Source organism: Penicillium solitum (assembly GCF_028829755.1).
Source record: "Penicillium solitum strain IBT 25940 chromosome Unknown utg000009l_segment0_segment0, whole genome shotgun sequence".
NCBI classification, from domain to species: domain Eukaryota; kingdom Fungi; phylum Ascomycota; class Eurotiomycetes; order Eurotiales; family Aspergillaceae; genus Penicillium; species Penicillium solitum.
In genome coordinates this window covers 337,074-357,331 of record NW_027072128.1, presented here as the reverse complement: position 1 = coordinate 357,331, position 20,258 = coordinate 337,074, and the positions used below count along the sequence as shown (strand labels likewise).

General features: G+C 50.4%; 10 protein-coding genes across 10 annotated transcripts; 2 read left to right on the top strand and 8 right to left on the bottom strand.

The window, feature by feature from the left end:
- Nucleotides 1-10: 10 nt before the first annotated feature.
- Nucleotides 11-1,672, bottom strand: N7455_011262 (PDK/BCKDK family protein kinase; the record flags this gene model as incomplete). The annotated part of the gene is made up of 4 exons (XM_040958910.2): nucleotides 1,394-1,672; nucleotides 1,188-1,336; nucleotides 138-1,129; nucleotides 11-74 (listed from the first exon to the last, which is right to left on the bottom strand). Exons 1-4 carry the CDS (start codon nucleotides 1,503-1,505, stop codon nucleotides 11-13), a joined length of 1,317 nt encoding a protein of 438 aa, XP_040810700.1. The 5' UTR covers nucleotides 1,506-1,672.
- A 1,395-nt stretch (nucleotides 1,673-3,067) lies between these two features.
- N7455_011261 (uncharacterized protein) lies at nucleotides 3,068-3,349 on the top strand (the record flags this gene model as incomplete). The annotated part of the gene is made up of 1 exon (XM_040958868.2): nucleotides 3,068-3,349. One exon carries the CDS (start codon nucleotides 3,068-3,070, stop codon nucleotides 3,347-3,349), a length of 282 nt encoding a protein of 93 aa, XP_040810646.2.
- Nucleotides 3,350-4,207: 858 nt separating this feature from the next.
- On the bottom strand, nucleotides 4,208-6,307 carry ade13 (adenylosuccinase ADE13). Its single transcript, XM_040958850.2, has 8 exons — nucleotides 6,169-6,307; nucleotides 5,998-6,084; nucleotides 5,192-5,919; nucleotides 5,021-5,137; nucleotides 4,899-4,971; nucleotides 4,771-4,849; nucleotides 4,654-4,718; nucleotides 4,208-4,600 (listed from the first exon to the last, which is right to left on the bottom strand). Exons 1-8 carry the CDS (start codon nucleotides 6,218-6,220, stop codon nucleotides 4,350-4,352), a joined length of 1,452 nt encoding a protein of 483 aa, XP_040810629.1. The 5' UTR covers nucleotides 6,221-6,307; the 3' UTR covers nucleotides 4,208-4,349.
- A 202-nt stretch (nucleotides 6,308-6,509) lies between these two features.
- N7455_011259 (EXO70 family protein) lies at nucleotides 6,510-8,507 on the bottom strand (the record flags this gene model as incomplete). The annotated part of the gene is made up of 3 exons (XM_040958944.2): nucleotides 6,510-7,888; nucleotides 7,944-8,161; nucleotides 8,224-8,507. 3 exons carry the CDS (start codon nucleotides 8,505-8,507, stop codon nucleotides 6,510-6,512), a joined length of 1,881 nt encoding a protein of 626 aa, XP_040810640.2.
- Nucleotides 8,508-8,845: 338 nt separating this feature from the next.
- On the top strand, nucleotides 8,846-11,227 carry N7455_011258 (putative phospholipase A2 (PlaA); the record flags this gene model as incomplete). The annotated part of the gene is made up of 1 exon (XM_040958827.2): nucleotides 8,846-11,227. One exon carries the CDS (start codon nucleotides 8,846-8,848, stop codon nucleotides 11,225-11,227), a length of 2,382 nt encoding a protein of 793 aa, XP_040810616.2.
- A 358-nt stretch (nucleotides 11,228-11,585) lies between these two features.
- N7455_011257 (putative phosphatidylinositol-3,4,5-trisphosphate 3-phosphatase) lies at nucleotides 11,586-13,332 on the bottom strand (the record flags this gene model as incomplete). Its single annotated transcript, XM_065606623.1, has 3 exons — nucleotides 11,586-13,132; nucleotides 13,190-13,274; nucleotides 13,330-13,332. The coding sequence occupies 3 exons, from the start codon at nucleotides 13,330-13,332 to the stop codon at nucleotides 11,586-11,588; spliced, it is 1,635 nt and encodes a 544-aa protein (XP_065459789.1).
- Nucleotides 13,333-13,785: 453 nt separating this feature from the next.
- Nucleotides 13,786-14,220, bottom strand: N7455_011256 (uncharacterized protein; the record flags this gene model as incomplete). The annotated part of the gene is made up of 1 exon (XM_040958925.1): nucleotides 13,786-14,220. The coding sequence occupies one exon, from the start codon at nucleotides 14,218-14,220 to the stop codon at nucleotides 13,786-13,788; it is 435 nt and encodes a 144-aa protein (XP_040810676.1).
- Nucleotides 14,221-14,957: 737 nt separating this feature from the next.
- Nucleotides 14,958-17,036, bottom strand: N7455_011255 (pentatricopeptide repeat protein; the record flags this gene model as incomplete). Its single annotated transcript, XM_040958856.2, has 2 exons — nucleotides 14,958-16,346; nucleotides 16,413-17,036. The coding sequence occupies 2 exons, from the start codon at nucleotides 17,034-17,036 to the stop codon at nucleotides 14,958-14,960; spliced, it is 2,013 nt and encodes a 670-aa protein (XP_040810671.2).
- A 335-nt stretch (nucleotides 17,037-17,371) lies between these two features.
- N7455_011254 (U6 snRNA-associated Sm-like protein LSm4) lies at nucleotides 17,372-17,866 on the bottom strand (the record flags this gene model as incomplete). The annotated part of the gene is made up of 3 exons (XM_065606622.1): nucleotides 17,372-17,542; nucleotides 17,610-17,801; nucleotides 17,864-17,866. The coding sequence occupies 3 exons, from the start codon at nucleotides 17,864-17,866 to the stop codon at nucleotides 17,372-17,374; spliced, it is 366 nt and encodes a 121-aa protein (XP_065459788.1).
- Nucleotides 17,867-18,390: 524 nt separating this feature from the next.
- Nucleotides 18,391-20,100, bottom strand: hat1 (histone acetyltransferase catalytic subunit HAT1; the record flags this gene model as incomplete). Its single annotated transcript, XM_040958897.2, has 4 exons — nucleotides 20,063-20,100; nucleotides 19,723-19,998; nucleotides 19,400-19,664; nucleotides 18,391-19,339 (listed from the first exon to the last, which is right to left on the bottom strand). The coding sequence occupies exons 1-4, from the start codon at nucleotides 20,079-20,081 to the stop codon at nucleotides 18,391-18,393; spliced, it is 1,509 nt and encodes a 502-aa protein (XP_040810718.2). The 5' UTR covers nucleotides 20,082-20,100.
- Between the last annotated feature and the right edge of the window lie 158 nt (nucleotides 20,101-20,258).

Here is a 20,258-nt window from a genome sequence, read left to right as displayed (position 1 = left end):
CAGGTGATTGTCATTGCAGGGGCTCGGAGCTTGAAGAGAGGCGGTTGAGATGGAGGTAGACGTCAGTCCCGTAACTGTGGAGATCAATTAGCAATGAGTTTTATGAAAGATAGTAAGAAGCAGAGAATTGAACATACCCCTCCATACTGATCAGCTTCAAATCACCGCCAAAGTACCGGGCGTACAGTCGGCTTATTGGTAGGCCATATCCAAATCCAGCCATTGGCGCTTTGAAGTCGTTCTTGTCGAAATCAGGGTCCAGGTTGGGCGTTTGCTCCACAGTGGTGTACATGTAGGTCCATACAAGAGGGATCGATGACCGGGGAATACCACCGCCCTCGTCGGAGATCTTGATCGTGATGTCCTCTTTGCCTTCGGCAACTATGACCTTAGTCACGGGGAATTCATCCTTATCGGCACCATGTTGTTCGACGACCGCCCGAAGCGAGTTCTTGAGGGTCTCGAAGAGCATGTGCGATAGGTGTCCTGGAACATACATGAAGTTCAAGTCCTCCTTGCAGACCAGCTGCACCTTGGGCGACTCGAAAAGACCGTAGTAATCCTCGCAGACGAAGCGGGCGTTTTCAATGGCCTCGAGCGCGATGTCCCGAACATTGGTCTTGGTACAAATTATTCCGACATAGTTGGGGTGTTTGATGTGCGTTTGTTCCGTGAGTGCGATGTGTTGGCCGATGAGCATTCGTATACCAATCCTTGACATGTAAAACCGGTCGAGGAAGGACTGAATCGTGGAGTCGATCTGCATGCGTTGTCGCGCACGTTTCCATTCCAGGATACCTTGCGCGACGGTGGTCACGACCCCGTCATGGCGTCGCTTGATCTGTTGGAGGGTCTTGGCGAATCGTTGGTTGTAGTCGTTGAGTTCCGGAGGCCAGTCTCCGCGGTCGTCCGCGGGGAAAAAGTACCGTCGGCCTGCCGCGGCGTGCGCCTTTGCAACACCATTTCCATTGGCTGCGGTCACGGATGACCGGTACTGTCCTTCACGCACGCTGGGATTTTGAGTTGTTTCAGAGAGGATTTTTGAAGGGCCGCCGTTCATCCCACCTGGTCGCAGTAGGCGTGCTTTCACTTCTTGAGTCAGAGTGGGGCGAGGAAGAGCAATGATTTCCTGGTAGTCGGGTCAGTATATGGAACCGGGATCGATTGCCAATGGGTGAGTCACATACCTCAAATGACTGCGCATACCAATCCTGGACTTTTTTGATCGACGGCATCTCACTGAGTCCATCTGGCAGCTCACCCAGATCCTGCACGCGATGTGCGAGACGGATCGGGAGCTCCTCGGAGAGAAATTGAGAGGCGCGGAATAGGGTACCTAGATGAGAATTAGATATTGACTCGCGACAGTGCCATATTGGTTCATCGTTCATACCTGTTGAGGGACGATCACCAAATTGGACCATCTGCCTCAGCGAGACACCGGTTGCGGGGAAGCTGGCATAGTGTCTGATGGTGTCCATCAGCCTCTCTGAAGGCTTCCACATGGTGGGTGTATATTGGCCGAATGGCCTAGAAGATGTGTTTTTCTAGAGAGTGTTTTATCTGAAAGAAGTGAAGTGTGGAGGAAGAAGTGTGAGTAATGCGAGTCATCGGAACGTTTTCACTGCCGAGGTCAAGCGGTCCCCGGGTTTTCTCCGCTTGCGCTCTCCGGGGACCGGAGGAACCTTCGAAGATCACACGACGGGAAAATAAGCAACGTATGATTTACAGAGTTATTGCTTATAGTTGATTTTCTTTCTTTTTGTTTTCGTTTACATTTTTCTTTAAACAATATATAAACAAACAGAGAAGTGTTGTCATAATCCTCAAGGTACTAAGTCGACATGTATAACTCCGTTCACCCGTATCCAAAGTCGGCCTATGACATAATTATGTATGCCTCAGGCCTAGAATTATAGGCCTGAGGCATGACTCACATGCGAGATATCAAATGGAATGTTAGGGACATGTGAAACTACCATATACCCGGCCCTGTCTTAGTTTCAAGTTCCGCTGACCTACCTTAGCCACGGGTAACAAGAACTCCTTGATTAATAAATTGAAGTAATACACACATGCATACATATATGTAGATCGACGAGGACCAACCGATGAGTCATCGTCACGCAACCTAGGAAGAACCTGTAGAATAAGAACAATGGCATGATTTAGGCTAATCATACGTAAAATATAGTGTACTCGAATCTGTAATTGATATAGTTTAGTGTTATACACTATATACTGTCTATATAACAATTCTGGATTTCCTTCTCAGATGACTTCTATTTTTATATATAGAGATATATATACCTTGCATGTTGTAGATCAGATAGAACTACAGAGTATATAACGGTGCACCATATGACTCAGGTCGATACATACATAATGTAGGACCGTGCATAATCTAACATTTTGGTACTTTTGTCAACTTCCCCCCATCACCCCCCTTTTTTAGCCTTTCAATAGCCATCGCTAACGAAAATGACACTTGTCGAGCACCGCGGCTATCTCGCATTTCCTGACGCAAGCACTCTTTGTTCACCTTAATTGAACAATTCCTCAGAAGAATCTTCATTTGAAGATCCTGATATCCTATATCCTTTATATCCCATAGAGAAGAAAGAAAAGAGAGAGAAAAAGCCATAAGATGATGCAACGGGCCACGTTCCCACCGCTACCCATTCACCCGTCCAACAGATCCGCTTTCTGGAGACTCAAGATTCCCTTTTCGAGCTCTTGCTGTTGTCTAACAATTATTGTCTCTGACTGGCTATTCATCGGCCCCTCCTCCTTTTTTGTGTGCGTTGGCAAAATAAACAAATCTCCCTGAAGGAAAAAAAAAACACAAAAAAAAAAGAGAAAACAACCAATTGTGCCCTAAAAACCGGTCAAAACCTCAAATCTTCATCTCTTCAATTCCTTGACCTGTGCACCCGTGACATCCTATACTTTAACCCTCTCCCCCCCCGCATATAACATAGCGCGAGAAAAAAAAAAAAAAGCCCCCGTCCTCCGAAAGCAAAAAAAAAAAACATATATACCCTCCGGGATTCTACAGTCCACACAAATGTCTCGTCGTCGAATATCCCACAGCGAAATGAATGAGGCCCTCGCCTACCCCTTCATGCAGTCCAACGGTCAATCCAACGGCCAACCCCCTCGTCGAGGCCCTATCGAAGGTCCCGATGGCCGTCGTCTCATCCGTCGCGTCACATGGCGCTCCTCCACATACAAACTCATGGCCACCCTCTGGGTGCTGGCCGTCCTCTACATCGTCTGGCTAGTCCGCGACCTCTTCTTACCCTCCGAATCCGAATCAACCCCTCCTGCTCAACCCGAACAAAATTAAAGGCCTTTCGTGTGTGGGGGGGGGGGCGCCCAAAGGATTGCGTTTCATCCATTTTCCTTTTCCCGGAGAGTGGGGGGGTTTTTTGCCCATTGCGGATTGTTACACGTCAAAGTTGGCCTCTTTTTTTTTTTTTTTTTTTGGTTCTGTGGATATTTGGGTCTGAGAGGGTAGACTGGCCTTGGGCAGAGATGCATCTTGCGCTTCGGGGGAACACGCCTTTTTGGCCCCTGGAGAGATTGCGCCGAGGAACACAATCCACACGCGTGGGCTTGATTTGTTCCAACTGCCGTTTGGGATTTACGCTTGGTGGTCTTCGGAGTATCTCCGGGTTATTGGCAATGACGCTGTTGGACACTTCGGAATGGGGCTTATGCCACTGTCGATGATGTGCTGGTGGATTCGCTTCCTTTTTTTTTTTTTTGCAATGGTCGTCATTTCTCTACGGACTATATCTGCTGTTCGGCGCTCAATTGACCCCAAACAGCTTTCTTTTTTTGCTTTCTTCATTCGTTTTATTTGCATTTCTGTTATGATTGCATGTCCACAGCGTTCTATTGCATATAGTTATGATTACCATGCAGGTTGATAGCCTGAGTATTTCTATCTTCTCTCTTATTCATGTTTGGGGAGGTTCAATTGTCAGTTTTTCTTTTTATACAGCAAAAGCTTTGAATATCCTATATCTCTTTTCTCTTCTAGTAAGCTTGTCTTCTCTTATCGCCCTAAATGTCTATGACACACTTCCAAATTGACCCCTCCTATCTAAACCCCTCGAAGATTTGCGCGGGGCATCGGGGAAGCAGGGAAGTGGGGTGGGAAATTTCCCTCAAGAGGAGATATCCACAAGTGGAACATAATGCCTTGCATTTCAATTTGTATACACACATGTGACTCCCTTCCCTTTCGTCTATGGGACATCTCATATCTCTCCATCTCCGTCTTTTTATATAACTTTTCACATTCTAACAGATACATAGAATACGACTGTACTAAGGTACCCTTAAACGTACAGGGCAGAGGTCTCGCCCTTGGCAATGGTGCTAGCGTAGGGCTTGATGGCAGCGGCCACCTCGGTGCTGGTGAACTTCTCGACCTGCTGAGGAGCACGGCCGACGAAGGTGCTGGCATCGAGAAGGGTGTCCAGCTGCGGGATGATGGGGTTGAAGAAGGCGGTGCGGCGGATGCGCTCGATCAGGTCGTTGTCCTTACCCTGCTTCTTGACGTTGTCGGCAGCTTGGTGGGAGAGGACACCTAGGTACATTAGAATTCTGGTTCGGATGGGAAGATATAAGACAGAAACTTACGGATCTCCTCGTGGGCGTCCTGGCGGGAGAGACCCTTGGCGACACAGGCCATGATGATGTTCTCACTGAGATTACACTGTTAGCAATATCCATTAGATTGGTTGGATGTAGACTCACGTGGCCATGAAGGGAAGCTCGTCGTTGACGTGGCGCTTGATGACCTCGGGGTAGACAACAAAGCCGGAGGAGACGTTGTCTAGTACTGGTTAGCTATACTCTGAGCTTTAATGATTCTGAAAACTCACTCAGGAGGATGAGACAGGCGTCAGCAGTCAGGTACAGCTCCGGGATGCTGATACGGCGGATGGCACTGTCATCCTAATACAAGTTAATAAAAGATTCTAAATAAATCCCAGAATACACTTACGAGAGAGCGCTCGAACCACTGAGCGGAGTAGGTGTCCAAGCCGTCCTTGGGGAGGTTCTGCAGGTGACGTCCGAGAGAGCACAGACGCTCCGAGCGCATGGGGTTGCGCTTGTAGGCCTACGGATCATTAGCCAAAAAGTCCCAATTAATATAACAGACAAGCAAACTCACCATGGCACTGCTGCCAATCTGGTCCTTCTCGAAAGGCTCCTCAACCTCCTTGAGCATGGCAAGGTGACGGATGTCAATACCAATGCGCTCGCAGGTAGCACCGAAAGAACCAAGAGCGTTGCCGACATCAACGTCGATCTTACGCGAGTATGTCTGACTGGAGATGATGAAAGCGGAGCTGAAGCCAGCCTTCTCAGTGACAAGCTCGTCCAGGCTCTCGACCTTGGCGTGGTCACCGTTGAAGATCTGCAGGAAAGAAGCTTGAGTACCGGTAGTACCCTTGACACCACGGAAGCGCAGGTCATCACGGGCACGCTCGAGGTTGCGCAGATCCATCAGGAGATCCTGGATCCAGAGACAAGCACGCTTACCAACGGTCACCAGCTGGGCGGGCTGACCGTGAGTGAAGCCCAGACAAGGGAGGTCCTTGTACTTCTGAGCGAACTGGGACAGCTTGTCGACAACAACAGCCAGCTTGGGGATGAGGATGTCAAGACCGTCGCGGAGCAGGATCAGATCAGCGTTGTCGGTGCAGTAGCATGAGGTGGCACCCCAGTGGATGATACCGGCGGCGGCGGGGGCAACCAGGCCAAAGGCGTGGACGTGGGCCATGACATCGTGTCTGCGGCGCTTCTCCTCCTCGGCGGCAACGGCGAACTCGTCATCCTGGATAACCTCGTGGGCCTTCATTTGCTCGATAGCCTCGGCGGTGATAGGAAGTCCAAGCTCTGTAGCCATGATTCAGTCAATTTGGGTGTCTTGCTTCAACTACCTCCGATCTCGGTTGAGCCTCAACTCTCCCGTACCTTTTTGAGCCTCCGCGAGCCAGGTCCAAAGCTGTCTCCATGTGGAGAAGCGCTTCCGGGGGGAGAAGAGGTACTTCATCTCATTGCCTAATCAATTGAAGATGGTTAATTCTGATCTATACAATTTCCGGGGTTGCCCCTCTATAGGAGGGGCAGTCGGGGCCGACTTACTCGCATAGCGCGAGTTGAGGGGGGTCTGGTAGACATCGTTGCTTCCGGACATTGTGTCGGTGGTTGTCTAAGACGCTCAAAAGAAGAATTGAGCAACGGGACGGAGGATAAGACAGTGACAAGGCAATGTGCGAGCAACGAATTTTGCTGCACTCCGATTTTAGCGGGGCTTATCAGTCACGTTATCGGAGATGATCTACATGTCACATGACACCATACGATACGCACATGTTTTTACCTAGGTACTGGCGGGCAATGATCCATAGTGGTGGCATACATTATTATGATATTAGCTCGTATAAATGACAGTCCTTCGTGATTTCAATTTTCGCTCAGGAAAATCAAGCCAACTGCGCCAGCTGTACCGATAGGCTTGCCTTGTCGTACTTGATGTATTTGCCGCGGCCTTTATCGATCTCCACATATCGATCGTAAAAGCGCGCATACAAGGGCTCGAGAACGGTTTGCAGCTCACGAGTCAGCAAAGTGCGCACTTCGCGCTCCATGTGAAGGGTTTTGTGCCGAGACACCATATCATCGAAGCTTGCGTTGAATGCTTTGAACTTGTCCTTGATCGCATCCTTATCCTTGGACGACAGCGACTTGACGATGGCACTTGAATCCACGTTGCCGCCAGAATTGCGCTGGGCGCCACGGGAGGTATACTGCACATCAAGAAGGTACTGGGAAGTTTCCTTCCATGCATCGAGATAGGTAGACGTGGCGCGCTTGCGGAAGGTGTCGATCCGGGCGATACTGTCGGGGGTGCCCAAATAACGTGCCAGCTCTGAGCTCTGTCGGATCGACCGGTCGACCACGCAGAACACGTTAGACAAGAACACACCAAGCGCGGCCTTGGATCGATGGAAAGCCCGACCTCGAGCTTCTAGGGAGGTCATCAAGGACTCGATCATATCTAGAATAAAATGCGACAGAAGTGTGCCGCTGTCTGGACCTACATCTAGAGGAGCCGAGCCGGCGGCGTTGGACTTGGCACGCCAGTTTCCATCTCCCAAAGATGTCAGGATAGAAGCCAAAGGACCCGAGTATCCTGTTAGTGTGGCCAATGAGCTCATCACTTCCTCCACAAGAGGCACCGATCCACCGTCCGGTGGGAGTGGCGCGGTAGCAGCTTTGCGCTTCGTTTCCTCGAGCAATTCGGAAAGAGACGACTTTGCAGTCTCGCGCACAGGCCGAAGAGCCTCCATCAAGAGGCTCTTCAGTTCCGCGGCCTTGGAATCAATCCGATAGGACATCGCAGTCACAATTTCGATGATCTCAAATGCCAAGAAGCAGTCCGTCATCAGATTGGCCTTTATATACTGGTTGAGCTCACGCAGTGTTTTGGAGTATTCGCCCATGGCCGGGAAGAAGGTAGCCTGTAACGCCAGACCCTGCTGATCTCCCGTAAACATTTGTACGATAATACCGTGCTCGGTAGTTATGAAGGCCTCCAGCGCATTGGAGTAGATACCAATACCATTGGTACCCTGCCTGTAAGGGCCATCGGTAGGCCGCCGTTTGACGGTATTGAGGGATGCAATGGCGAGATTCTGCAAGCTGGATGAGATGTATGGTCCTCGTACCTCCGCATACACCTTCAACGCGGGGTTATCCCCCTTGCCGCGCTGGGATCCATGAATAGATGCGGAGCCGACTGCCGAGCACAAGGGCGCCATATGGGAGATTGTTTCTTCAGGTATGGATGGAAAGGAGAGATCTAGTAACGTTGCGCATTAGTTTCGATCTGGGTCGTTTGGTCGTGATATGCGTACCTTTGGTCAGATAGTGTAGGGGCTCAACCGGAGTGGCATGCTGGCTCAGTTCTCCCCGTAGCAGTTCTTGAAGTTTTGCGCTTCCGGTGTTTAAAAGAGAGTTAAAGTCGGTGATCGCATTCTGATTTGATCGCAGGTTTGTTGTACTGAGGTCGACCAGCGCCTTTTCAACACGTTTCATCGCCGACAGGTACTGCGTGAGGCCGGAGCTCTGTGGTCTGGAGAACGGTCAGCAAAAGACTCGAGCCTGTATATTCAAATAGAGTAGAAAGACACATACCCTGCGCGAATGATGCCATCTTCTCGGTTCTTTGCATCAAGAGGCTGGCGGAGGCGATCGATGGCGTCGTTGACCTTGTCGATATTGCTGTTGGTGATTTGAAGGGATTGTGTGTTGCTATAGATGGGACCAATGGCTTCTTTGACAACTTTTCCTCCTGTTTCCAGGCGTACCATAGAGCCTTGTATCTTCTTCGTGAGTCGGTTGAGCTTCTCGAGGTTGGCATACAGGACCTCAACCTCCGCGCTCTCCTCGGCGTAGGCGGTATTCCTTGGCGCCACCATGGTTAATTGGGAAATTCAGTTCAGGCAAAATCAATCCAGAGAGATCATATCACATGTCATCCGGACCCCTCATGTCCTTTGAGGCCAAATGGAATGTATTGATTGTCCCCTCCGAGCTCCATCCAGTGATAAGGAGCTCCGCCACGCTAGTCCGAAAGAAGCCAGCGACCCAGTCCGGCGCCATCACGTGTTAGTCGGTCACGTGAATGACGACGTCATGCACCGAGGGCTGTTAACGGCTGGCTTGCAAGAAAAGGCAGGCAGGGGTTTGGGAGTCCTCCAATGGATCCCACTGGATGCAGCAGGCCTCTTACTTTACCCTACACTCTCTGTCTACAATGGGCGCTGCAAGGACCACTCGTCTGTGGACGGTACCTCCCGCTGCCCTAGCTGCATACACTGCGGGGGAATGGTCTCAGCCCAGACAAAGAGCTCAATTCACTACTTCTCGAACACGACACAACAATGATTCGGAGTCTAGCAAGTCCAATGCGGGATCAGATGGGGTTAGCGAGGACGGCAAGGACGATGGATCCATCTGGAACAACATCGGCCACAAGCTCGATGAGGTTAAGCAAACTGTTGGTTCCGGCGAGTGGGTAGATGTGGGTAGTATCACAGACTACATTATCCCAGACTGGACGCGATTTCTACCAGCTACCGTCCAAAAGCTTCAGCGAGAGCTCTCCCTTTCACCCGGCTCATTGGCAAACGATATCTGGAAGGAGGCACAGGACCCCGACATCAACCCTGAGGTTCTCCGCGACGCCGAGGTACGGGTAAGTGGGGATCTCTGCGATGAAGAGCAGGAGTTTAGACAGCAGCGACAACGGAAGGTTGTCAAAGCATTGTCATCCTACCTCAACATACCCGAGGAGGACATCTACCCCGAAGATGTACCGGTAATTGCGATGTGTGGCTCGGGAGGTGGCCTGCGCGCTCTAGTTGCAGGCACCGGATCGTACCTGGCAACACAGGAAGCAGGGCTGTGGGACTGTATTACCTACACAGCTGGTGTCAGTGGCAGCTGCTGGTTGCAGACCTTATATCATTCGTCCATTGCGCAGCGAGACTTCGACAAACTTGTCGACCATTTGAAGAGTCGTCTTGGTGTTCATATTGCATTCCCGCCGGCAGCTCTTGACCTCCTCACTACTGCTCCAACAAACAAATACTTACTCAGTGGTTTTGTGGAAAAGCTGAAAGGCGACCCTGGAGCGGACTTTGGGTTGGTGGATATTTACGGGTTGCTGCTTGCAGCGAGACTCCTGGTCCCGCGAGGAGAACTCGGAGTCTCCGATGTGGATTTCAAGTTGTCGAACCAGCGAACCAATTTGATAAATGGGGCCCATCCGCTTCCTATCTACACGGCGGTGCGACATGAGATTCCTGTCAAGGCCCTCGAGCACTCAAACGACCAGACCAAGAAGCATCAAACGCCTGAACAGGTAGTGAAAGAGTCACGGAATGAAGCATGGTTCCAGTGGTTTGAGTTCACTCCCTACGAATTCTTTTGTGAAGAACTCAATGCCGGTATTCCCACCTGGGCTTTGGGACGTCACTTCAACGCAGGCCGCTCTGAGGTTTCCGCTGAAAATCTTCCCATCCCGGAGTTGAGAATCCCTGGGCTCATGGGTGTTTGGGGTAGCGCTTTCTGTGCGACCTTGTCTCACTATTACAAGGAGATCCGGCCTCTGGTAAGAGGTCTAGCTGGATTTGGTGGAATTGATTCTCTCATCCAAGGCAAGAACCAAGATCTGATCAAGGTGCATCCTATCGACCCTGCGGGTATACCTAACTACGTCATGGGCATGAAAGATCAGCTGCCGGACTCCTGTCCAGAGTCGATCTTCCGAAATGACCACTTGCGTCTTATGGATGCGGGAATGAGTAACAACCTGCCAATATACCCACTCATTCGACCTGGGCGCGATGTTGACATAATTGTCGCATTTGATGCATCTGCAGACGTCAAGCAAGAGAACTGGCTTTCTGTGGTCGATGGATACGCCAGGCAACGTGGTATCAAGGGTTGGCCCGTCGGCGCCGGATGGCCTAAAAATTCGAGTCTCAAGGATACCGAGAATGCCCTGCGTGAGCCAGAGAACATCACCGAGGAACAATTAACAGAGAAACTCGCCGACGCCAAGAATAACTCTGGAAACCAGCCCGCTAGCCAAAAGCCCAAGTCCGGCACAGATCTGGGTTATTGCAACGTTTGGGTCGGCACCACAGAAGAGCGAACCTCGAAAGACGAGCCTCCACCATCGAAACGTCTCTTTGATTCTTCCCACAACGAAGACCATTCTGAATCCGAGTTCCACCTGATGCGCCCAGATGCCGGTATCGCAGTTATTTACTTCCCTTTGATCCCCAATCCTTCCGCACCAGACATCCCTCCCAAACCTAAAGTGCGTCCGCGTGCAGCTGTTCAGTCCATGCGACAGGATAGTTCTCAAACCAAAGACCCGGAACTGCCCCTCGCTCCACAGCCTAACTCGATCGACCCCGAGATTGATGATTTCCTCTCTACTTGGAACTTCATCTACACGCCTGAACAGATTGATTCAGTCGTTGGCCTTGCAAAGGCAAACTTCTCTGAGGGTGAAGAGCAGACTCGTCGTGTTGTCCGTGCTGTCTATGAGCGGAAGAAATCCGATAGACTGCAGAAGGAGGCCGCAGAGCATCGGAAGAAGATGGAAGGCTTTGTGCCTCTATGATTCTGTGCTCTTTTATCCAGCCAACCACCACCCTGATTGAAGCTGCATTCAATACCACGCCATTGAATATATACAGCACTTTTTTTCACCTTTTTATCCTCGCATACCCCCGTCCTTTCATTTTCCTTTTCCTTTTTTTTCTTTTTTGGTTTGAGTTAGATAAACCTGGCATATCTAGATTCCACACCCATCACGTTCCTAGCGAGCTACGATATTCTTCATTTATGTATAGTACAGAGTAAACGACCTGTGACAGCAATCAATCAATCAAAAAAAAAAAAAATCAATTCAATGGTATATTTATAAATGCACTATGCACTATGTATTACTTATGCACTTGTACAAGCCCTGGCTAATGCTATTTCCCCCCATTCTTCGCATAATTCGCCTTCACCCCCTCAAGATCTTTACTATGCACCTTCTTGACATTAACCTTCCGGCCCTCATCATCGGTAATAGTTGTAGTCTCATCATCACTCCCAGCAAGACTAACATCCCGACTATCACCCGTCTGCTTCCGCAGTCCAAGTTCCTTCTCCAGCGCATGTCCCAGCTCTTTAGTCTTGTCCGAGATACTCGCAGCAGTACTTTTCCGCGACGAACTCTCAGAAGGACGCCGGTTCTCTTTCTTATCTCCCTGTGGCAGTCCACGCCAGTCAGGCGGCTCGCTTTCATGGATGGGATCACCGGGCTTGGGCTCGCTGATCGGCCTCCCCGCTGCCGGCACGCTGTCCTCGCTCTTCTTTCCTTTCCCCTTTCCTTTGCTGACTGTACTGGCTTCCACGGTCTCTGCCGCAGGATATCGCCATACAACTTTCAGCTTGTCTAACGCCCGGATCCCTTTCCTTGCGCTTCCCTTGATCCCATCCATCGCGTCCCATTCCGTCTCGAAGACGCCCGAGTCGTGCTCGGCTCCGCCTTCGAAGTAGGGATTGAACCAGACGTGTGCGATCGAGGTTACCATCGCGAAGCCTGTGTAGGATGCTTTGCTGCGGCGCTCGAAGTCGATGTTCACATCCGAGTTGGGGACAATGATTGGCTTGTTGGGTTTGAAGATTATTGTCGAGATACTGTTGCCCGCCGAGGACGATGAGCCAGAGACGTCGGATCCTGATACGGTCGGGGACCAGGTCGCAGATGAAGGGAGTGGGTTCTCGAGCTTGGGGTTGGAGGTGGGATTTGGCGTGGTGGCATCGTTCCCCTTGCCAGAATCTTGTTCCTCAGACGTCGAACCCCCGTCTTCAACGATGGTACGCTCATTCCGATGGAACAGATGGAAACACTTAATTTTCTTCCCCTCATCCACATACCCCTCCACCGCAACCTTAACCCCATCCCTCAAGCCCCAGATGTGAACTTCTAGGATCTCCACCGGCCGCTCGACATATTGCTTCCCCAGCTCATTCGCCCACTTATCGATGTACCCGACATACCGCAGCTGGCTGGGGATGCTAACGCCGTTCCCGAAGCCGACCCGCATACGTCGATCCGTAAACCGCTGCAGCGCGTCTTCCTTCTTCCACCCCTCCTGGCTAATCAAGTATGCGCACGCGATCGTCCCGCTGCGTCCTTTGCCTGCTTTGCAGTGCACGACGGCGACTCGTTCGTTTTTGTCCGTGTCTGTGTTTGATGATTCTTTTTCCTCATCGAGTCGTTGTAGCCAGTTCCGCATGCTGCCCATTATGTTTGGAATATGCGCGAATGGCGGTGGGTGGTGGTCTGGCCAGGGGAAGTGGTGGATGCGTCCGTAGACTTCTGAGTCGGGGTATCCTGTGCCTTCGGCGCGAAATTCCCAGATGCACCAGTTTGCGCCATGTTTTGTGTCGAGGAAGTTGACTAGGGCATCTAGTGGGTTGCGGTAGGCGCGCTGTGGGTATGTTGCTGATGGGCCAGAGGTTGCAATCACTGTAGATTATGTTAATAAGAGGCCGAGTTTTGGTGTGGAATTGATGAGTGTGCTACCATTGTCTGTGACATAGCAGAGATCTAGCCCTGCTTCTGGGTGTTGTTGTCTTGGACCGGCGACTATCTGGCGGAGAATTGATGACTGGTGATATTCCAAGATTAGCGGTTGGAAGATTATTGAGTGAGAGCTGGCGTACCATTTGTAGAATATATAGGTGTTTATTAGTTGTTCCACCAGAATTATGTGGAAAAGATAATATACAAGACAAGACAAGAGCAGACAAGACAAGAGCAGACAAGACAAGACAAGCAAAAGCAAAGCAAGCACGGGCTATTTTCGAGGCGCAGCCGATGATGTCACAGGGTCGATTAAGCCCTCCACCGACTACTACATTCTACTCTTAAAGTATACTACTATAAACTACTATGTATCTCATGTATCTCATGCCAAGTCCAATTCATTTGTACATCATACAATCCCAAACTAAGTACACGAAATATTTCCATCAGAAAATCCCAGAAAATTTCCAATCGAACCACAGGTCGCATGCTCATCAAAACAGACCCATTGAGACCATCCATTACATTAAAAAAGAAAACAACAGCCAAATCTCCCCAATTCAAAAGAGCAACAGGTCAAGACAGGTAGCAATTTAAGCAATACCGTACTCCTGAGTAGGCTTCATAACAAACCGAATCGGGTTGTGGTCAAGAACGGTAACATTCTTCGCGCCATGCTGGAACCAAGTCGCAAGGCTATTGTCACTGAGCTGGGATTTCCAGGTGTGGGTGACATCGACATTCCAGTCCGGGTTTGCAGCAGGGGAAATAATGGTTGTGATGTTCTTGTCGTCGCAGGCGGTCTTGTTGCCTGTGATGCCGGTGCAGTGGGTGTGGAACTTGGGGGTCATTGCGTTCTCGCGACCGACAATGTCGTATTTGTATACACAGCCGCCTTGGGAACAGCCCACGGTGAAGTTGGAGACGCTCCAGATGATGTCGTCGGTGATTGTTTGGGTTTGGAGGGCGGCTGGGCGTGCGGTGGCTAGGCCAGCTAGGACAATTGGGAGGATGGAGGTGAGTTGCATTTTGGATTATGAAATTAGGGTTCTTTTGGATTAGAAAAGAAATAGGGATATTTTAATCAATGAATAGTTGAATAGGTAAAAAATAATAAGGAGGGGAGAGGGAGGGAATTATATAGTTGAAGAGGCGGCAGGCGTTTTACCCTTCCCTGACGGCTGCCCTTGGCACTCGGAAACACGCGCCGATCACTTTCAGGGGAATGTTGTGAATGGACCTTTCAAGATTCAATCCTATAGCAATACTCGTTTGATTGCTCGATAGCCTTCGAATCATCGAATCAATCGCTGTTTGGCATTCATACAGGTCTTACTGCCCGACAGTTACCCCATCATCGTCATTGAGATCTTTCAGTCCGACTATTTATAGTACAGGGATCCACCAACAGGGAACAGGGTCTATGGTTCATGGTCCCAGGGGTTTGTTGTTTTGTAATAATGATGTGAGAACAGAACACGGAAATAAATTGCTATGATGCTGGGGCAAAATGTGGGTAATACAAGGGCGAAGAGACTTATAGTACAGGATATATACATATTGACCGAGGTCAAAAAGTTGTGTGTGACATGCCCAGAAAGGGAATTGGTGCTCTGTTCCTGGGGGATTGTGTGGCTTGCATTAGCTGCATATCCCAGGCAACGTGCCGTCAAGGAAATGAATATTCCGATCGAAATTGAAACCAATGCTCTCAAAAGCATATCGAAAGGATTCCACCAGTTTCAAGTTTCACGGTTTCGCGGTTTCACTCGGACTTGGCAGAACCATTGTCATTGCCACCGGCTTCCCATTCATCCCAACCCTCCTCTCTCATGTTTTGCTCAATGGCAAGGCGACGTCGTTTCTTCTTTCGGCGCTCTTTGTTGTAATCACGTCGCTGCTCATCTGACATGTTCAGCCGACGGACCGCCGGGGGTACGGGGTGGCGACCAGCTCTCTCGTTCGCTTCCTTTTCCTTCTGTTTCTGCTGTAGCTCCTCATCTAGCTTCCTCACATCGTCTCGAATGAAGGGGTGATACTGTAGTCGCATCGCAAACTCGTCCACAGACCCGGCACAGATCTCGCGAATTTCCATTTGCGTTTCAGGGCTGAGTCTGGCGTCCCGCTTCATCAGGTCTTGGAAGTACATGAAACCGGACCGGAAATTCCCCGCATCCAGACACATCAGGATGATAGACTCGAAAGTAACGCCGTTTGGTACCACCCCAAGTGACGCCATCTCTTTCACCAGGAACATGCCCGATTCGCGGTTGCGGGCCGTTCGGCACATCCGAATTAGCGCATTGTACACTCGGACATCAGCGCCTTCGGGGCATAACGTATAGAGCTCTTTGTAGAACCCAACGCCGTCATCCACCACGGATGGATCGTCATGGGCATCGTGTTCACAGAGATCCGCGATGACACGGACAGAGTCGATGGGAATAGTCCGTTTCGCATTCTTCAACCGCTTGAGAATCTGCCACGCCTCCCGACGATCAACTTTACTCTGTATCATGTGCGCAAGAACACGCTCCGTCGAGCTATCCGCCAGAGGAATCTGAGCTTCGTGCATGGTGCACAGCGCTTCAAATGCAGCAGGCAGATCACCCGCTGCCACGTGCGTCTCAACAAGTCTTTCATACTGTGTACGCTCGAGCGGGATCCCGCTATCACGGAGGTAACGGAACACAGAGCTTGCCATCTCCGTATCACCAGCCTTTGCAGCCATTCTCAATACGTCGTCGCAGACTTCAATGAGCGGATGCATGTAGCCCAGTTCAACCATCCGTCGCCACACAAAGTGTGCCATGGGATAATGGCCCTGTTTCCCTGCCTCGGCCAACACGTGCATCCAAAGTCGATGGGTCATGTCGTGGCCCTGGTCGACGCGCGCTCGCATCACGTCGTACACCTCATCCAACTCTCCATGGTCGCAGAGCGTGTAGACAATTATACTGTGTAGCCAATTTTCCACAAATATATCCTTGCGCCCCATCAATGCAACATGCTCGAGCGCAAGCTCGATTTGGTTCTCGCGGAGAAGACCGGCCGCCACAAAATGCCATCCGGCTGGGCTCAGCGTGAGCCATCGGTCTCGGAGTTTGTTGAGGATTTCCTGTCGTAGGAGGTAGTCCGGATGTACAGCGAGGACCTGTATTAGATATTGTATGGTTAGCTTCGCTTTGCATATATAGCTTGGTTCAACTGGATAACCTACCTGCAATGCACCGTGGAGCGTACCAGAGTCCGCGGTGATGCCGTTATTCTCCATTTCCTCCAGTAGGCCACGCACAAGCTGCGGCGAGCCCCTCTCGTTATCGGTGTTTGCCAGGATCAGCGCTTTATAGTGGCGAGCATTCGGCTGGACATGACGGTCCCGAATGAGCAGTCGCAGGATCTGCGTTATGTGTCGAATGTTCGGCTTGTTGTCCATTGCATATTGCAATCGGGACTCTAGCCCTTCGTTCGTTTTTCCTAGGAGGTCGTCTTGCACCTTGTGCGTTCGTGTGTATAGCGGGCCTTTTCGTCGTGTGGGTGGCCCGGCGTATGTTGCATCTGCAGACAGGCGAACATCACGGTATTCATTCTCGCGTGGCTCCCGTGGCTCGCTCCGATCATTATGATGTCCTCCATTATATGGGAATTTGAAACTATCGCCGCCTGAGGTGTTGTAGCATCGGCGCGAACCCGAGCTCGCGCTAGAAATCGAAGGTAGTTGATATAGTCTCGGGTTTCGTCCCTTGGATTTGGGGAAGGCTGTTGATCGACTGAGGTTCAGAGCTGTAAATGATGGACAGAGAGAGTACCATAGCCCATCGAGGACCAATGCCCGCCGCGACATATCCGCTTGTGGCTAACTGATCGGAAGCTTAGCCTCCGCGGATTTGATCTGGAATTTGATATCACGTGACATCCCCGAATATTCGCTGCTTGAATTGCACGCGGTTTACAGAGAAATATGTAAGTCTGGTTTGGGTTTTTGGAGTATAACATTTAGAGGTAGTTGTAAATCGACCAAGTGACCCAGATGCCGTGAAAATACAGAGCCAGATACGCCACGGCCATGCTCGATCAAACCGTTCCACCGGACCTTCCGAGCGACCTTACCACCGTCTCCTCCGGGGGTATCTCGTTTGCCGTCTTCTTAAAATCATTGATGCAGAACAAGCTTTATGTCTAATTGGGACCACCGCGTCCCCGACCACGTCCACCCCGGCCGCCACCACCACCCCGACCACGGCCGCGGCCACGATCACCGTCTCGCCCTCCGCGACGGCCTTGTGGTTGGTTCTGTTGCTGCTCTTTGACAATTTCGACAATCTCTTCGGGAACTCGTAGGTATTTGATCTGGTGGGTTATTAGCACATAGCCCAAAGAGCGGGGCTCTGAGTTGATGGCTCATCAGAGGGCTTACGTTGTTGCCCCGGATGTAAACTTCGGGTAACCTGAAGAAGCGGTCGCCCTCGGGGCTCGTCTGCACTACCTCGCGCAGAATCAGGTTCATGAAGTTATCGCACGTAACCAAGTGGCCGTTCAGGGTTTCGCCGTTCTTGAGTTCCACCAGCATGGGGTGGCCCTGTGCGGCCGTGAGGAGACCGAGAGGCAGCTGATCAGAAATTGACTTAGTATAGGTTTCGGAAAGGGCGTTTGGGTAAAGCTGGAGTTTACCATTTTGGAATGCGATTGATGAGGTGGGTGAAGGTGGGAGAGTCAGTTAGCGCACAGAGTTGAAAGAGCGCGAGTTGCTGCGTAGATCCAAAATCTGTGACCTATGGATTGAATAGCGGAATTAAACCCTAAGGAAGGGACCTGTTGATATATCTGGGGATATTGAGCGTAGCAATGGATTCAAGCTCCAAGAGATGCGACGAGGAAGCCCGGAAAAAGGGAAGTGCCGAGCCCAAATGTGGCTTCGTTGCCATATGTAAGGAACTCTCAAAGGTTTTTTTTTATATATTTTTCGTTTACATCTACTATTCAAATCTTCATCGTTATACCAGTATAAGAGCTTTGAGTGAGATAAATTAGTGGATATCGACTAGAATTGAGCTTTCTCAAGTTGCACACATATTGGAGAAAGGTATAAGAAGGGTAACGGTATACCAATACCCTATAAGAATCCTGTTGAATGTTTCCAATATAACATGCTCGTGTCCATTACATAGTACATAAAAGAGCTGACCACCGCAGGGCTTTTAAACCCTTGGTCGCTTAGCTAGCTCCGTCTCTTCCTCCTCGTCGTCATCATCCTCCATGACCGTGAGCTTGCGTTTGACACGCCGGTCTTGGTTACCGGTAGGAGCCTTACTGGCCTGGTCGTTTGCCTCTGCTTCTTCATCCGATTCATCTTCTGGCAAGCGGCCCTCGAGCGCATCCAATGTGATCTCGTAGCCTTCCTCCACATTTTGGACCGTGGCATCAAGTTTCTCCACACGGTCTAAAAGCTCCAGTTCGTTCAAAAGTTCTTTGTGTTTTTTATAGAGACGTTGCTTGGTTAGCATACGCCACCAGTAGTAGCGTCGGTCATCCTCATTTTCGGCCTTGAACTTCTTGATCAACAGTCGAGCGAGGTTTGTGCCGCCGGCCAGGCGGTGGCTTTGGGGAATCTGGCCGAGAAGGTACATCTCCAGAACATGCGCGAACTGCGTAAGTTCAATCTTGAACGATTTGCGGATGTCGTGGAGAAGCTTGGTGGGGATGAGGGCGGAAGTGGGCACATTGCGAGGACGTTTCTTTTGAGAATACGCTCCGAGGGGGTCGGGGTTGAGATTCACGTTGTGCTTCAGGAACTCCGGCCGCAACAGACAATAATCGGCCGTGTCCCGCAGCGCGTCGAATTGTTCATTGGGGTCTTCGATGGTCAATTCTAAAATGGTTGGGTCTGCGATGCATGCCGCGTGGATTGTGGTATATAGGTGTGTGCCGTGTCCGGCGCGGTGGTGTGAAGGAAGAATAAGGAACTGAGCAATGCGGAGCCGTGCAGGAAGCTCGGAAATTTTGACTTCTGATGGCGGGAACTCGTCGTTCTTGACTGTGGGGATTTGTGATTGATCCCGCTGGTAATACCAATAGCGGTACGTTGTGGCATATCCGACAATCGAATATGATGATGCTGTTGGTGTTGGAGGAGTGACCTTCTCATATCTGTAGACTGGGTTAGTCTCAGGTCATAGGTACCAGTACAGTAAGAAAATAAAAACATACACGAAATATACCCTCCAGCGGTCGAGCGTCCATTCTGGGTCATCTGTCTCTAGCGGAGTTCCAGCTTCTATGAAGAGGGAGACGAGAACCTGCATGCGATCCAGAATTTTCCGCACCTCCGGGTTTGCAAGTGATCCAGCCCAGACCTCATATTTTCTGTCATCAACCTCGTAGCCGATGACAAAGTCGCCCGGGGGCTTGAAATCTTTCGCGTCTGGGTCGTTTTGAACAGCTTTCTCATAGTCTTGGAGATCGGCGAACGCCTCTGTGTAAATTCGTGGTTAGCTTATATCACATGTATTGTCGCGAAGCTTGAAACTCACCTTGCTGGACAAAAGGTTTCAAAGTATCGAGGAGATCGACAGCAGCTGTGTCACCGACCGATTTGAACTTCTCATCATAGGAAATATGAACATGAGGGCGCAAATCATGAGCCGCAAAGCGCAAACGGATAATCAAGCCTCTGTAACCGAAAATTTGCTCATCGTCACCAAAGATAGGATAGGTGAATTGGGGGTGAAACGTCGAAAGTGTTTTCGGCTTCTTCTCGCCCGGTTGAATGACGGTAACATGGACCGCATCATTGGCGTCGCAAGACCCTAAAGCGAATATTAATTAGTCTATAGCTTGGCAGCGTCGGGTATCGGGAGACTATGAACTTACATCCAGCTTCACTCGCCATTTTGATAGGATATGTGAAGTTTGAATGTCAAATCAGACAATGAAGTCTAAAGAGACGCGCGAATACGCGCCCCGGCGCGCATCAGTATTACCTAATCTGGATCTATGGCCCGTCACTACAGGCCATCAAAGATTCAATATCTCAATGAGAGAGTCCCCAAAGAAAAAAAAAAAACTT

Bases quoted from the DNA above. Each gene is read 5' to 3' on its own strand.
- ade13 (XM_040958850.2), bottom strand. From the start codon at position 6,220: ATGTCCGGAAGCAACGATGTCTACCAGACCCCCCTCAACTCGCGCTAT. The intron at 4,972-5,020 runs GTAAGTGTATTC...AACTTGTATTAG, and splicing joins AGTGGTTCGAGCGCTCTCTC to GATGACAGTGCCATCCGCCG. The intron at 4,850-4,898 runs GTGAGTTTTCAG...AACCAGTACTAG, and splicing joins CGCCTGTCTCATCCTCCTGA to ACAACGTCTCCTCCGGCTTT.